Source organism: Macaca mulatta, chromosome 18 (assembly GCF_049350105.2).
Source record: "Macaca mulatta isolate MMU2019108-1 chromosome 18, T2T-MMU8v2.0, whole genome shotgun sequence".
NCBI classification, from domain to species: domain Eukaryota; kingdom Metazoa; phylum Chordata; class Mammalia; order Primates; family Cercopithecidae; genus Macaca; species Macaca mulatta.
In genome coordinates, this window is record NC_133423.1 from 25729844 (window position 1) to 25747187 (window position 17344).

Below are 17344 nucleotides of genomic sequence, written 5' to 3' on the forward strand. Positions count from 1 at the left end.
AAATATTTTTATTGGTGTTCAATACTTTGTTTAGTTTCATAAATATATGTATATTATTTATAATCTTCATTTTAAAGTTGTTTAAAGGAAGAATTAATCTTTTGAAAGCCACTACAGTAGCAGATATTATTTGTAATGAAGCAATATCTTGTTCTTTTTTGGCTTAGGTTCTTTGTTAGATAATGTCATTTTTCCAATGTAGCGCCAAACTTTTTGTGAAAATCTGTATTCAAATGAAGCAAATATCACAAATTATTTTGGCTGGTAGATCTAATTTTTAGGTATATAATAATGATAAGAAATATTGCTCCTAGGGGAAAAAAAAAAAAAAAGATAAGTACCCCCAAATACGATGGTAATGCATACTGAAAAAAGGTTAGTGTCACCTATATTTCACATAATTATTATTTTCTGTTTATAATGGTTTTTAGGTTTGTTTGTTCTTGTTGTTTGAGGCAGAGTTTTGCTCCTGTTGCCCAGGCTGGAGTGCAATGGCACTATCTCAATCTCCTGGGTTCAAGCGATTCTCCTGCCTTAGCCAGGCATAGTGGTGCATGCCTGCAATCCCTGTTTTTAGTTTTTAAAGGACTCCTTAATACAGAAATTCTTCTCATTTTCACACTAGATATAATTTGTTGTATTTTATCTTATATTAAATATGTTTAATACTATTGATATCTGAGTTGCTCTCACCGGTCCAATTGTATGATGTCAGACCCTCATTTCTAAGAACTTGCTTATACAATACCTATCATGAGTGCTAATGACTCATGTATTTTAATATCATAACTTTGTGATATGGAAAAGAAGTTTGTTTTATCACAAGGTAATTGTGTTCTTTTTATCATGTGCCAGTTTTCTTTCAGCATTTTAGCAATTAACAAATAAATATGGGTATGGGTTTTGTAAACCAAATAAAGCATATATCAAAACATTATCGGGTGGGTGCTTTGGCTCACTCCTGTAATCCAGCACTTTGGGAGGCCAAGGCGGGCGGATCACGAGGTCAGGAGTTCAAGACCAGCTTGACCAACATGGTGAAACCCTGTGTCTACTAAAAATACAAAAATTAGCCAGCGTGGTGGCATGCGCCTGTAATCGCAGCTACTCAGGAGGCTGAGGCAGGAGAATCGCTTGAACTCGGAAGGTGGAGGTTGCAGTGAGCCGAGATTGTGCCACTGCACTCCAGCCTGGGCAACAGAACAAGACTCCGTCTCAAAAAAAAAAAAAAAAAAAAAAAAAAAAACTATCTAACTGAGACAGCCAAAATATAAATATATGAAAATAACAAGCATAAATTAGCTATGCTAAGCAGAGGTCAGGAGAATTAAATTATGACCTGGAAAAGCCATAGAATTGGACCACTGAAGATCTGACCCCACTACTGCATTTTAAAAGTGTGGAAGGTGATGACAACACATTTGAGAAGGCTCTCTTAGTTCAAGAATGGAGCTGGCAAGTCTTTTAAATTATATACCTGTTTAATGAAATTTTGCTTGGATTCATTGGGTGATTTAAGCTTTTCTTTTCTTATTTCACAAAATAGTGAAAAAAACTTTCCTCCAGAACGTTAATAGGTTTTATTTAGATACTATGTCTATTTGCTAATGTTGAGGCTTTAATAAATACAACATACCCCAAGTTCTAGGCATTCTGTTAATACTGAAGACTTCACAGGAATCCTGGAAATCCCATTTTATCACTTAGTTCTAAAGGCAAGATACCTTCAAACGATACATGTTAAAGAAAGCTGGCTTTGAATTATATACTGGAATATATGTCTTTTATTATTCACAATACTCTTTGTTCTTCTCTTCTGTAGATAAAAATACCAGTGTTTAAGGCAGTAGAGATAAGCTTCATGAATATGTAGACTTACTTTATCTCTGGAATTTGAGACCATATTGACTTTTAGTAGCATACCAGTTCACTTTTTTTAGTGTTTACACAGACTTTTAAATATGTGGAGAATATATGTTATTTAAAACATTAAACATATTTTCTCTCCTTGTTAGTCAGATCTGTTGTGGAAATTTTTGTTTGTTTGTTTGGTGTACTGTGGAACTATGAGACGAATACCCCGTTTTGCTATGTATCAAATTTCTATTTATTTGAAAACAGGTGGAAGTTATTTGTGAAGATAATTCCGTTTACTATAAAATAATATAAAGAAAAACCAGACTCTGAGGACTCCAGAGACCTGAAAGTACTACATACTTGTCAGCAATGACCATCACATAGCTTGCTACATTCACCAGCTCATCAATAGCAAGGGGAAAGTCATAACAAGGAAACCACTTTATCTTTAAACCAAGGTGTCCGGTTTATATTTTATCTGTAAAAAAAGTAACATGAATATATTTGACATCTACCTCAGCAAACAAATTAATGCTAATTAAAGATTAATGTGTTGTAATTAGCATTAAAAATGCAATTAAATTGTGAGTAAATGGACCAGGAATAGAAAATTGTTAGACGTCTCACTGCCTGGTTTTCATATTCTGCCTTTTGTTTTTGCAGCAAATAGAGGAAGCGGGGCAGCCGGCAGCTCCCAGACTGGAGATGCTCTGGGGAAAGCACTTGCTTCGGTGAGGAAATATTGACTTTGGACTCCATATGTACCATTGTAAAGGGTGAACTTTAATCAGAAGTGGACATTTGGAATTTTAGAAAGTGAATGGCAAATAGCTTTGATTTTTAGAAAATGCTAGCTTTCGTGCATAACAGTCACTGGAAAATTTGAGAAGGCTCTGAAGCTTCCAGTATCTAGATAGTCTCTTTCTCTCATCCTCGCAGTGGTACTAAGCCTGACTCAATTATGGATTTGGGAATATTCTCCTGGCCTTTGGTTTATCGGTTTTTTATACTGATGTCATATTTTACTCTAACGTAGTAATGGCGCACATTGACCAACTAAGACTGTCTTAGCAAGGAATAGTTCTAAAACACTTTGAAAGAGGCATTTGAAAAAAAAAAAAAATGACTGAAGTCCATGAAGAATTGTCACATAATTGGCACCTGGGAGACTCAGATTCTCTGCTTTACCCAGCTACTGCCAGAAAGCTAAAATTGAACATTTCTTGCATGTTCCCTGATGAGAAAATGGCATACCTTCATTGTCTCAGAGAGTATATCTGGTATTTTAGTCAAAAGCTAAACATGGTCATTTAGAAATATAAGTGTAGGGCCGGGCATGGTAGCTCACACCTGTAATCCCAGCACTTTGGGAGGCCAAGGTGGGAGGATCACTTGAGGTCAGGAGTTCAGGACTAGCCTGGCCAGCACGATGAAACCCCGTCACTACTAAAAACACAAAAATTAGCTGGGCATGGGTAGCGCATGCCTGTAATCCCAGCTACTGTGGAGGCTGAGGCAGGAGAATTGCTTGAACCCGAGAGGTAGAGGTTGCAGTGAGCTGAGATCATGCCACTGCCCTCCAACCTGGGTGACAGAGCAAGACTCCATCTCATAAATAAATAAATGTAAGTGGAGATTTGTTTCTCTAAGATTTTGTCTCTTCAGTTGGCTTTTACCATTGGGAGCATTAAAAAAGTTCACACTATATTAGCATTGTGCCCTAAGTAAAGGTTTTTGTTTCATCTGGGCCTTCTGATGCTATGGAATCAAATGCCTAAATCTGACAAACAAGTGGCAAAATATCTTAGGAATGATCCTCATTTTGTAAATGAGGAAAGGAAAGTTCAGAGTATCTGCCTGGCTTGCCCATAGCCACACAGCCAGTGGGAACGAAGAGCTGAATTGAAGTCTGCTGACCCCAGCCTGGCTCTTTTCCCACCAACCCATACCACATCAGTAATTCTTGTTTTGAAAAATTAAAATAATTGTTAAGTTCTTCATTTGACAATATTGGTAATGTAGTTGATTGTTACATGTATTTTGTAACTGGTAAGTTTTAAATGAATTGCATTGACAACTTTGTAGTTTAGAAAAATGTGAATTATTTTAATGAATGAGGGTGTTTTTTTTTTTTCTCCCTATGTTTTAAGATCTATTCTCCAGATCACACTAACAACAGCTTTTCATCAAACCCTTCAACTCCTGTTGGCTCTCCTCCGTCTCTCTCAGGTAGTGTATTTCAAATCCCATTTCATCATACAACAGTTTATAAGAATGATTCCCCCCTTATACTTCCTGATTTTGTAGGTAGAAACTCACTTCCCCGCAAATCCCAAAGCTTGACATTCCTATAACAGACAAATACAAAGGGTGGGAGAGACAAATTGCCAGATAACAGTTTCGTCGTTTACATCCAAACCTTTTCTTAAAAATTAGATTATCTTTTTAAAATATGCAGACATATGGAAAATGTATTTCTTACACTTTTCTTAGCTCCGCAGAAGACACTCAACAGCAGAATAATGTATTCCAATAAAACTTCTCAGATGAAAAAAACTCAGTTAATATAGTCATGAATATGAATATAGACTATAGAGTCATCAAATATAGACTATTTAAATGGATCATTTCCTGCAGAAATTTTAGGCTTTCCAAATTCCCTCTTTAAAGTTCATGCCATTGGGATGTGTGGAGGAAACTATAATTTTGTAAATAAATTGTGAAGTAATTGTGTGGAGTAGAAGGGATGTTTGACTTCAAAGTATACAATGCATATGACCTGTGGCTTCAGATTGAATAACTGTAATTTGTAGAATTATGTCAGTAAATGATTTCACTTATCAGGGTTCTGTTTAAGAGACTCATTGTCTTTCCAGCATAAACGCTTCCAGAAAGCCTTCCCTGGTTCATGTCTCTGCTCTTTGGTAAGGGGACAGGTGGTTTATTAAAAAAACAAAACAAAACAACAACAACAAAATCTAAATCACATCTGTACCTGATGGAAACCTTGGCTTACTGTAATTTACAGTGGAGTCACTTGCCTATATATTTCCTGCATGCAGCTCTCATGGCCCAGTGTAAACTCGGCTCCTTGGTTGAGGACAGGAGGTTTCATTGCCACAAAACTTTCAGAAATGATGGCCATGGCTTAGCTGGGATTTAATGTCAGCCTCTTCCAAGCCTCTGTGGTATGGGAAGATCACAGAATAGAGAGAGCAGTTGGATTCTGAAGTCTATATGTCCAGAGAGACCGCGTTGAAACTGAGATGCAATTGAGGTGATTTTAAGAGGGTAATGAAACGTTCCCCTAGGTGGAAATAGGAAGTAGAGTTCAGTATTGTTGTCCTCCTCGGGTTCTGTACCAGATTCTTACACTCTGAAAAATGATTTCAAGTGTCAGTATCCCCCTTTCGAGACAACAAGAAATAGAGAAATCTGAGCAGGTGGAACTCCAGTTTCCACATTTCAAACAAAGTAGCTTTCATTTTTTTCATTTTCTAATTTAGGAAAAGAAAATGTTCTGTGGTATCATAATGTTTGAGAACAACTAATGTAGTCTGATACCCTGATTTTACAGATGAGAATACTGAGTCCCAGAAAGGGAGTTGAGTTGTTGCGTTTATACCGGTAGTAATAGCAGAGCTTGGACAAAAATCTGGTGCTCACAGTTCTGCCGTCCATTTCTAGATTAATGGTGGGAAAGAAAAATTGGGATGCACAGTCAGTCCAGAAAACATCACAAATTCCCTTGACCTGAGTAGCATGCTCTCAGTGAAAGGCACAGAAACAAGGCTAGAGATGCCACTTTTTGAGTCTTGGTAATGCATCATGGAAGACCACATGTTAGGAAGAAAGAACTTTTATGAAGATGCAAATATGGGGACAGATTGCTATTTTCACACCGACGGCTCTGTCCAAATTCTGTCAAGAAAAGTAATTGAACAAAATATTCTATTTTTATTTAGCATAAAAATATACATGCACACCCAGAAAAGACAGGAAGAGTGGATTTTAAAAGTGCTAACAGTGTCGGGGCATGAGATTTCAGTGAGATCATAGCTATTATTTTTTCCTTTTTTGAATTATGTATTTTCCAAGTTTTCTACAGTGAATGTGTATTATTTTAAATTTAAAGTGTTTTTTATTTTGTAGGTTAGACATGTAATATGTATTCTAACAGCAGTCTTTTTTTAGCCTTCAAGTTTAGTGAATCATAAAAAAAATTACTTTCTTCAGAAGAAACTTATAGTTGTTGCTGTATATTGACTTTAAATTTCCGGCTTAGTGGATCACTGATAACTAATCTTATTCTCTTAAAAAGTTTTTCAAGATTTATCTTTTTCTAAAGATTGTTTTAAAAACAAGTAGCAAAGCTGTTTTCCATTGGTGCAAGAATTTTGGTTTAACATAAACTGGCCTTGCATGAAGGTCTAACAAAATCCCATTTTTGTACCCTTAAAAGTACCTTGACTCCATAGTGATAGTTTTTCTTCCACAGGAACCCTTCTAACCAAAATTCGGAATCAATTAAATATTCTCGTTTAGGAGACAGCCAGCCTGGGGGAATTGTGAGTCTATGTAAAGTCTACATATTTTACATTTAAAATGTTTTTCTTGTCCCAAAATTCTAATATGGGAAGTTTACATGCATTTACCTTATTGTTTAAATGAAAATCATCATTGCCGTCTCCAACAGGACTGTTTGAAATATTGGCAAGCATCTTTTTACGTGCGTCTAGATCTGATTGAAATTCCCATTTTAATATCAGCAGGCACAGCTGTTTGGTCTAGAAATGGAGGACAGGCCTCATCGTCTCCTAATTATGAAGGACCCTTACACTCTTTGGTATGTCTCATTTGCCAATCTCTGTTTCACCCATTTCCAGGTCATGTTCTTTCTTGTTCAGTCTCCTTCACTCTCCAAGATTCTGATTTTCCCTGTTAGTAACTTTAAGTCAGTGTTAAGCGCACAAGTTTGCTGGAGCCAGAGTCATTAGGCTATGCTTGTTCCTATTTGGAAATGGGAACCCAGATACTACTGTAACGGAAGCCGCAGGGCTCTAAATATCTAAGTACCAGATAAAATCCTGGAAGGGCAATGGTCTCCTCCCCATCTCTAAGAAAGATCCCTGTCAATGATTAAATCACTTTCCTGCTATCAGAGTGCTGGAACTCCAGCTATGTCCTATACCTGGAACATTTGATTTCGTCTACCTCGGCTTTACTTTCCAGAATAACAAGTTTACAGGAGATTTCCTTCTCGTAGAAACCCACTGGTATCCTTCGTGGTAGAGAAATGCCTACTCTTCCAGGAGGGAATTGCTGAAAATTTCCATGGATGAAATTAATTATTATAAATACTCACATGATGATTCAGTGTCTGACACTTCAGTCTTTCTCTCCTCATGATGGTGGGGGCCAGAAATATGCATGAAACAACGCTGGTTGTACAGCATTTAGGCGGTACATGAATCTAGTGGGAAGGAATAGCAGTGAGGGAGAGGAGCCTTTTAGTTCCTCGGGGTTGAGATTTTCTTTTCTCCCTCATATCCTGAGATGACACATGGAAGAAGACATAGATTTATCTGTCTGCCTTAGTGTTGTCTTATATACTTCCCTTTCAGCTTAATCTTGAGGAAAATCTGAAAAGCACAGCAAAGGTGGATTTCCCTCCTTTGTTGTGTTCTTCCTTGCTATAGTGTATGAATCATTCAGCTATGCATTTTACCCAATAAAGGAAACCGGACAGTGAAACATATATGCACTACCCAGTCCAATTAGTCTGTGGACCACATCCAAATAATTAGTTGTTTTAGTGTTTTCCTTAATCAGTTATTCTCTGGGTCCTATTCATCAAAACCAGGCTTCATCCAACTATAGAACTGTAAAGATGAGGTGTATAGTTATGGACCACAGCTTCCATTCTGTTTGAATTCTGAACACTGAAGAAGAGATTCACAAGCAGAAACTGCTCTCTCTACCAGGAAGCTGTGAGCCAGAAACTGTGATAGACACATGTATGATTTCTTTTCCTGCATATATTTACACTCAGAAGTAAGTATGTATTATCATTCCCATATTTATAAATTAAAAAGCATACACTCTAAGAGGTTTAGTAACTTTTCCAAGGCCAAGTACGTAGCAAAGCTAGCAGTCTAGGGAAGGTAGTTTAACCCCCAAACCCACCAAATCAAAATGTTCTGTACCATAGACTACTATATTAGACACACATTCTTCCTGTCAGTATAGAATAATTAGAAATGGTTTTTCTCATGCAGTAGAGCTGGTACACGTGTTTGCACAGCCCATTCAAATCAAAGTCGATTGTAGCATAATCTAGTACAAAGAGTCACTAGATTTAAAATAAAAAGACCTAGATTCAAACTCAGACTTTACCATTTCCTAGCAGTGTGACACTATGTAATTAAATCACTTCATGTCTTTGAGCCTCATTTTCATGTCTGTATGGAAGGGATCATAATGTCTTCCCTGCCTGCCCGTACACACGTGAAACAAGGATCAATGAGATGGCATATTTTAAATAGTGTACACTGGACAGTGGTATTTGATACCATTATTGATCACAGTTTTTAAAATGAATACATATTTTTAAAATGAATACACACTTTTTCTTCACTAAAAACTATAGGTATTGTCTAGTCGTGAAAAACTAGTATCGTAATGGCAAGGATGAACAAAGAAAGGTTGGTTGGTTTTTAATGGTTTAAAGTCGTGAATTCTATACTGTGGTTGGGGCTTTGAACTCAGTTAGATGCCCCCAGTGAACAATTGATTCAAGTGTTTGTGATTCTTCAGTCTTAAAATCTTATACTACTTTAGTTGACGGAATTTATATAATTTTTTTCTGTAACCATTTTGAGGCCCTTACACACATACCACCACACACCCACTGGTTTTGATGACAGACAGAAAGCCAGAAACACCCTGTAAAAACTCAACAAGGAATTATCATCCATTTGCTTTTCCCTGTCTGTGATTTGATACTTAGCACTGTGTCTTATACCATAGGGAAGACCAAAGAAATATACCTTCAGGAAAATAATTTAATTAAGAAACTATAAATAGGTCATCTTTCCAGTGCTAATTGTTTAAAACTCTTTAACTTAATACCTGCCAGAAAGTTCCTTAAATTCAGTGAACATTTTTCTCTTATAAATCTAAATTGTCTTTCAAAAGGCAGTACCGTATATAGCACATGTACGTTATAATGCCCTGGAATAATTATTGAATTTAGTTTGTTCATGAAAAAATAACTCTATAATTTTAACATTAACATGTTCTACCAGTTTTCTGGAAACAACACTATTTGTATTAACATTGTTTTAAGGAAAAACCCGCAGTGTGTTTTTTGCCAACTAAAGTTTTACTTATGTAATTTAGGCACCCCTTTTGAACTAAATCAAATTTTACATTATTTGTTGACCAACAGCAAAGCCGAATTGAAGATCGTTTAGAAAGACTGGATGATGCTATTCATGTTCTCCGGAACCATGCAGTGGGCCCATCCACAGCTATGCCTGGTGGTCATGGGGACATGCATGGAATCATTGGACCTTCTCATAATGGAGCCATGGGTGGTCTGGGCTCAGGGTATGGAACCGGCCTTCTTTCAGCCAACAGACATTCACTCATGGTAAGTGATGAAATTTATAGACTCTATAGTTATCATACAGAGTTAGAATGTCAGGTATCGATACTATTGTTGCTGTTTTTTTTAAAAAATCAGCTTTATTGAGATATAATTCACTTAACATACAATGAGCCCATTTCAGGTGTACATTTCAAGTGTTTTAGTGTATTCACAAGGTTGTGCAACCATCACCATAGTCTAGGTTTTGAATATTTTTGCCCCCTGCAAAAAGAAAAGAACCCCTGGTGCCCATTAAGCAGTCATTCCCCATCCCTCCACTTCCAGCCCTTGGCAACCACTCCTCTACTTTGTCTATAGATTTACCTATTCTGGATATTTTGAATATATGGAGTCATACAACATGCAGTGGTCTTTTTTGACTTGGCTTCTTTTACTTAGTATGACTGTTGCAGTTTTTCCATAGTTTGCCACGTATTAGAGCTTCATTCATTTTTATTGTCAAGTAGTATTTCACTGTATGGACATACCACATTACACATTTGGGTTGTTCCAATTCCTTGGCTATGATGAATAATGCTTCTGTAAATATTCATGTTTAAGTTTTTGTGCAGACACATGTTTCCCTTTTAGAGTGAATTACTGGGTCATTGTTGGTGTTTGAAATTATTCATTTTGATGACCCTGGCCAAAATGTACAATTTGAGTTCATATTATAATATGACATTGCTAGTAATTCAAATATTAGTGTTTTTTTTTAATTAAAGAAGCCAAAATAGTATCTGTCAATTCTGAGTCTGGGAGATAGAAATATATGGTATATTTGTATAAATACATTGTGTGTGGCTGTGTAATTTAATAGAGTAGCTTTATCACTACCTATTTAGAGTAAGTCTTTATTTGAATTATATTTAAGCAGATTTGTCCATATTACAATTGTGATTTTTTTTTCCTCATTACTTTTGAAGGGATTTTGGAGATAATTCTTTTTGGGGATGATTATGAAGATTCAGAGACTCTTCTTAATAGAATATTAAGTGATGACAATTAATAAGGTGACCAGAGTGGTGGAGAATGTAACTTGACCAGGGATTCTCTGTAGTTCTGCTCCTCACAAGCTCTACCTGGTCTCTAAGCACCTTAGTATCCTGTTTTGTCCGTTACAGGCTCGCTAAAAGTTGCTTGGATGAAGGTATATTTTCCATTATCACTGTAGCATTTCTCGTTTAAGCATGGTCCCAAAAGGAAATGCAAAATACATACAAATTATCATGAGGGTCTTTTTTTTTTTTTTTTTTGTTCTTACTCAGTAGTATTCTCCTGTCCATCTTTCAGTTTCTCTTAATAAAAGGCTAAAATTAAGAGTACCGTTCTGAACAGTGTAGTACTGAAATCTGCAACCAATTTGAAACCAAAAATACTGGTTTATAAATAGAAGCAATGAACTCACATCTAAAATGTGGAAAGATATTTTTGAATGCCAAAGAGAAATCTTTGTTTCTTTTCCTTGACCTCTGCCCTAAAAATTCATCATTGAGTAAAAATTGTTTATATGTTCATGGCAGTTGCTTAGAGTTTACAGAAGAAAAGTCTAGATTTTAATTTAGCTTGGCCTCAGGTAATGTGTTAAATACACTTGGGATGCATATAATATGAGATTTTCATTTGTACAGCTTTTTTTTTTTAACTACAATGTTTAAACAATACTGCTTTTAATTAAGAAATCTGGCTTTATTAAAAGCCAGATCTGTGACACATAACCATTTCTGTATATCTGCTCTCAATCAAGAGAAAAATAGTTTAATTTCTGTAGCTGTGTTCATTTTGCATATGTTAAACGGATGTAACATGCACCCAGGGCATTGCTTCAGAGACACAGTCTTTTCCATAAATATGTAAAGTTTTTCTTAAATACCAGATGTAGGTTAAGTGGTTCTTTTAAATATTAAACTATACATAAATGCTTTTTGGGACTATTTGACCTTTGAATTGCCTCCTTTTGGAGTCAGATTCAGAGGTGGGATGGGAGGAAAAGAATAGAATTATTTTTGGAGATAGGAAGTTGGACTGACCTCAGTAGAAGGGAAAGTGAGATGGTGGAATAGAACGGTAGAAAAAAAGGAAATAATTAGCCAGTATTACATAGAAACCCCTTTAATTTGATCTTGACATACACACACATACACACACACACACACACACACACACACACACACACAAGCAATAAAGCCACCAGTTTTGCTGATAAGGAAGAGTTCCTGTTTTCTCCTCTGAAGACATTTAATATTCAATCAAGGACAGCCACAGAGCCAACCAGATCATAGCGTAACTCCAAAGATATGGCATGTCATCACCCTGCTGCCCTTTGAACCAAATGGGGTTTTGCAGTCTCTGTCCTTTCTTCTTGAAAACCATTCAGTGTGTCCCCAGAATCTGAGCTCCTCAGCCTGAAACACTAATGTGTGTGAAAAGGATTGGTTTGGCCTATCTTTCCGGTGCAAACTGGTATGCATTTTAAAACAAAAACGTAAGAACAAAGGAAATAGTTTTTGAATTTAATCAGTCTGAAGTTAGCCTTTGACCATTTGATACATTCCACAATAAAAAGGAAGTTTAAGGGGAAGGAAAAAAAAAAAACTCACCCCCTTACCCCCAACAACAAAAAAATTCAAGGAGGATACTGGTAATGTTTTCCACATTTGAATTTTAATACATGAAACAGGCTATAAAACTTTGGCCAGCTGCAGTAAATAAAGTAGCCGTGGGAGGTATGCACCGGAAACTTCAGCAGAGAGCACTGGTGAGAGTCTCATTCCCAACTACACACCTTCGTTTGTTGTTCTGGGCAGAAGCGAGTTGCAGTAACTTGATATTCATCCCAGTCCCGGTTTTGTTTTGAGCACATCACCTTTCTAACTCTCCTTAGTAATTCCTTCTGATTAAAGAATAGACAGCTTTGAAACCTTTGTACGCTTCTCGTTTCCTCTCTCCCCGCCTTCCAAAAATCAAAACAAAATGGCTTGATAACTTGGAAGGTGATATAAGCATTTCTTTCTGCAGCAGCTTGAAATCGTGGTGGGGAAGACTGTGGTTCTGCCTCGGCTGTTATGTTATCTCATTTAATTGCTAACATATTGTCCTTAGCTTTTGATTCATAAAATGTTTTCCTTGGAGTTCTGAAGTAGGTTTTCGGTGATTTACCAAGTATTAGTATAATGAAAGGGATTTTTTTTTCACAGCGGCATGGCTCATAACACGAGAGTGAATGTTTGTATACTTGCAAGCTTTCTGGATAATATTATTGAGCTATGCTTCTTTCCTGCTCAAAAACCTTCGCTGCCTTTCCATTATCTACAAGATAAAGACCAATTCCTTAGCTCAGTGTTTGAAGCCCATTACCATTTACCGAAAGCCTTATGTTGAGCTCTTCCAATCTGCAACAAGTCTTCCAGCAAGACCAGGCTGGGCATATTACCAGAATTCACCCCGTATGTTCTCCTTCGGTACTTTTGTATCTCTCTGTCTTGTCCAGCCCTGTCTGCTTATCTCTGTACACCTAATACCCACCCATTTTCAAAGCACTGACTCATATCATTCTTCTTCCAGGAAGCCTTCCCTTGCTCCCCCACCCATGCTAGCCATTTTTTTCTCTATTCTTACAGCCGTATGAATCATACCATTTCTAGATATTTATCTTACCCAGCTCCGCATAGCTGTGCATCTTTTATAGATATGACTCTGCCTTACCAACTGTTGTAAATTCCTCGAGTCCCACATATTATATTTTGTCTCTCTCCCCCCGACCCCCGTAAATAGATCATCCATAGAAACTGGAGAAAAGAAACTAGGAAACTAACATTTTCTGAGTGTGAGTTGGCAGCCCCTCTGCTAGGCGCTCTGCATGCGTTGTCTTAGGCAGTCTTCGCAACAGCCCAGTCAGGGTGATAATAGTGGCCATTTCAGGTGTCGGTAAAGTGAGCCTTAGAAGTTTGAGCAGTTAGTCTCAAGTCGTGCAGCTGGAGTTAAACTCAAGCACATCAACTCCAAATTCAATGCTCTTTTTTACTACTAAGCATACTCTCCAGAGATTATCTATAAGAACACCTTTTCAGAACTTATTTTAAATGCTAGGAGCTTGTGATTTTCAAACCTTGATAAGTGTTGGTTGGCAAAAGAAGTTTCCAGGTATTCCATGGCTGGGTTCCCAGAGCAGCTCTCTTCCCAAATGTATAGACAGAGAACTTTCCCTCCAATGTGGTGGCATGCTTGGATTAAAACTCACATTGTCTCTCCACTTATTCTTAAACCAACATGTTTGTGCTGAGTGCCTCAGAGGTGTGAACTCTCCCTACCAGGGTCCTTGAGGTAGCAAATTTTAAGTTATCAAATTATTTTTCCTACTATAACTACCCACTTTTCTTCCAAAATTAAAGCAGAAATCTCTGAATGTGGGAGAATAAGGAAATAGCCAGGTCTTCAATACCCTAGTTAGAAACTCTTATCAAGTATGATTCCCTCTCTGCCTCAGAGACCTCCATGATTAATCCTGATATTAAATGATTAGATTTCTTATAAATTATGGAAAGGGCAATTTTCCAGATATAATTCTCTCTGTTATTCATTCAGTATTCAGATCCACAGATGAGACCTGAAAAGAAGCCTTTCAAATGACCTAACTTCTTTTTTAACTGAATAAGAACAAAACCCACATCAAACTTGTCTTTATGTGACTCTATGTGTTCCTGTTTATTTGTTGATAGAGTCAGCAATGATGGGATCATTGAGCTAAAAATCCCCTCTACTATTCATATATCGCATTAGTGTAGCTCTCAGGTCCTTTTTGTTTAAAGTCTGTTTATTCATTCCAATAACATTTATCCGTGGTTACCAAGTGTAGGCTCTGTGCTCTCAAGGAATTCGCAGACTAGTAGGAAAAGATGTGTGTTTAAGCAGAGTGCTCCTTGCCAGTCTGCTATGCCGTCTAAAAGACCAGGGGCCCGACTCCTATCCAGTAGTGAAAGATCACATGGTTGTTTGGTAGACGAGTGGTCATCTCCTGTGAGAAACTCTTCCAGTTGACTTAGGGATGGGGGAGTCACGTGCAACTCACCCCACACACCTGTCCTCCACAGCATCCTCCAGAGTCCTGCAGGTGGAGAGTATGGAACCCATTTCAGAAACCACCAATAAAAGTGGATCTTAGCCCAGTTTTCCTCTTTTCAGTAACAATTTTAGTTTTACTTTGGATTAAACGCAGTCTCTCAAAAGAGCATTCCTTAGGCAAGGTAGTATCTTTTTATTGAACTGACCTTAAATACATGAGAGCTTTTACCTCTCAGGGCTTCATAGGACAAACAACTTCAAGTAGTTTTCCTTGTACAGTTAAGAGCTCAGACCACTGAATTTTAGATTCTAAAAGTGCCCTGGAAATCACTTAACCCATTGCCCTTCTTTTGAAGACTGAGGCCTAGGAAGGGGAAGTGACCAAACCATGGGTACTCACTAGTAGGATTAGAAACCAGACAAAAGAGGCTGGACACGTGGCTCACGCCTATAATCCCAGCACTTTAGGAGGCCGAGGGAGGTGGATCACTTGAGGTCAGGAGTTCGAGACCAGCCTGGCCAACATGCTAAAACCCTGTCTCTACCAAAAATACAAAAATTAGCCAGGCATGGTGGCACACACCTGTAATCCCAGCTGCTCAGGAGGCTGAGGCAGGAGAACTGCTTGAACCCTGGAGGCAGAGGTTGCAGTGAACCAAGACTGTACCACTGCACTCCAGCCTGGGCAACAGAGCGAGACCCTGCCGTACACACAAAAAAGGAAACCAGACAAAACAGCAAGCAGACCAGGACTCCTTGTGCTATATCCTACACTGCTCAGCCGACTTCCTCTTTACCCTAATATCATAACCATTTCACAACTGTGAGTGGTAGATATTAGAAACCATTCTGTTACTCTGACTTAACTAATGAAATCCAAGAAAACTCTTTAGTTGGCCGTAGGCTGCCTGCAATGAGTTGCTCTTTAGCTCTGCCAATAATATTTGGCAAAAAGAAGGGTAGTGGGCATTGATGTGATGTGGCATTTACTGGTATGTAGTCATGGGAGCAGCAGGATTCAGAAAATTCTGTTTCTGTGTGGACCTCTTCAACAAAGATATGATCAACAGAGGCATCAGCATCTTCAGTCTTGCTCCTTTTGGCCTTTCATAGGTTTTGATTCCATAAAGTTCTATGTCTATTTGAGTGCATACTTCATTTCTAAGCAGTTATTCCCATGGACTCCCAGGGAATTTAAGAGATTATCTCTACCGAAATCCTCCTACAGATTCCCTGCCCAGCAGTCAACAAGCCTTGATCAACCTCCTTCCTTCAAGGGTGCTCCAAATGCCCCCAAAGTCCATTTTCGTCAAATGTTTGAAAGTTCTTCCTAGGTCCAGCCCAGATTTGCTTTTTTCTGCAGTCCTTATGTTTCTGCCCAATAGAATTGCCTGCAAGTCAAGTCCAACAAGCGCTTGAGAAGCTCAGTTATTTGAAGACAGTCTACTCAGTGTTTTTTTCCTCTAGAGGAAACATCAGTATCTTCAAACGTTTAACCTGAAAAAAAGTTCAGACTCCCTGTCATGAACTCCATCGCTTCCCAGTGCATTCTCCCTAGTTTAGCAAGGATGCCTATTTCTCCACAAGAACCTTTTAAAGTGTGTGGAATTGAAAACTGAACACAGTGCTTAAGGAAGGATGAAGTGGACTAGGATGGATCTGTCTCCTCCCCCATTCAGTACCTTGTATCTTCATTAGGGCCACCTAACAAAATTCTGTTTTGCTGTGTTTGATGCTTTCATTGTCCTGCTGACATATGTTCAATTTGTAATCAGCTGAAGTCCATAAGCCACATATCTCCCCAGTCTCATTGTGTACTTTTTGTTGTGTTTGTACAAAACTTCATGAAACCTCATTGAATGTTATATTGTAGCCTCAGTCTGATTCCTGTTTAATAGTTTCCCTGAAGTCCTCATTCAGTCACATACTCTGCCATCTCTGTTGCTGGCAGATGTGATGGGTGTGACTAATGCCCACATCAAAGCCACCAATAAAAATATTTTCAGGGGAGGGAATTGACCAGAAGGCCATGAGGCTCAGTGTTACAGACATTCTTTCTACACATGTGCTGTCTTCTGTCCTTAGTTTAATCTCAGCTGGTCCTGTCTCCCTCCTTCTACACTGTGTGGCCAACCTTTTCTCATTGTGTCTGTAGCGTTGTCCCAGAAGCCAGGCGTGCAGCACTCACTGTGAAGCAGGAAATGAGTCTTGTCCAGAAGGCCTTGCTCTGATGGAAACAGACTGAGTTTGAGAGGCCATTCCTCTGTTTCAGAGCACTTTCAAAACTATTTTCTAAATAGCCTGTTACAGAATTTCACCCAAGCTATTGGTGGTCAACATCATCTTTCAATAGCTACTATCTTGTTTTTCTTTAAATTAGGATATTTGCCTTCTCTGGTGTTCTGTCATCTCTCCTAATCTCCACAACTGTCAGGTATTTCGGAGAGCAGATTAGCAAGCTCAACTGAAAGTTTTGATCTTTATCAGTATCATACTTTATTTTTAAAAAACTGAAAAGGGAAAAAGGACAGAAGGGAAAAAGAACTTGAAGAAATTCTTTTAACCATGGATTAGTGATAACAGCTGCAGAATCCTTGAGCTCACCATTTGATATTTCTATATTAATTTAAAGAAAAGTCAAAAGATTCTGCATATAGCAATAGAGGTGAGATCCTTTAAGCTCTATTCAGCAAGCCCTAAGAAAAGTGATTAGGACACTGTGCATGCCCATATGTGAATGCAGTTGGTCACCTTAGGTATTTCCCCTTCTTTCCA

General features: G+C 37.9%; 1 protein-coding gene across 42 annotated transcripts in view; it reads left to right on the top strand.

The window, feature by feature from the left end:
• TCF4 (transcription factor 4) overlaps positions 1–17344 on the top strand; it is a 363540-nt gene that overhangs the window by 327501 nt on the left and 18695 nt on the right. For all 42 annotated transcript variants that reach the window (XM_015122035.3, XM_077975074.1, XM_077975072.1 and 39 more), the window contains 4 exons: positions 2521–2588; positions 4008–4086; positions 6627–6703; positions 9308–9511. In XM_015122035.3, the coding sequence (XP_014977521.1) occupies positions 2521–2588; positions 4008–4086; positions 6627–6703; positions 9308–9511 (428 nt within the window). The remainder of the gene's footprint in view (positions 1–2520; positions 2589–4007; positions 4087–6626; positions 6704–9307; positions 9512–17344) is intronic.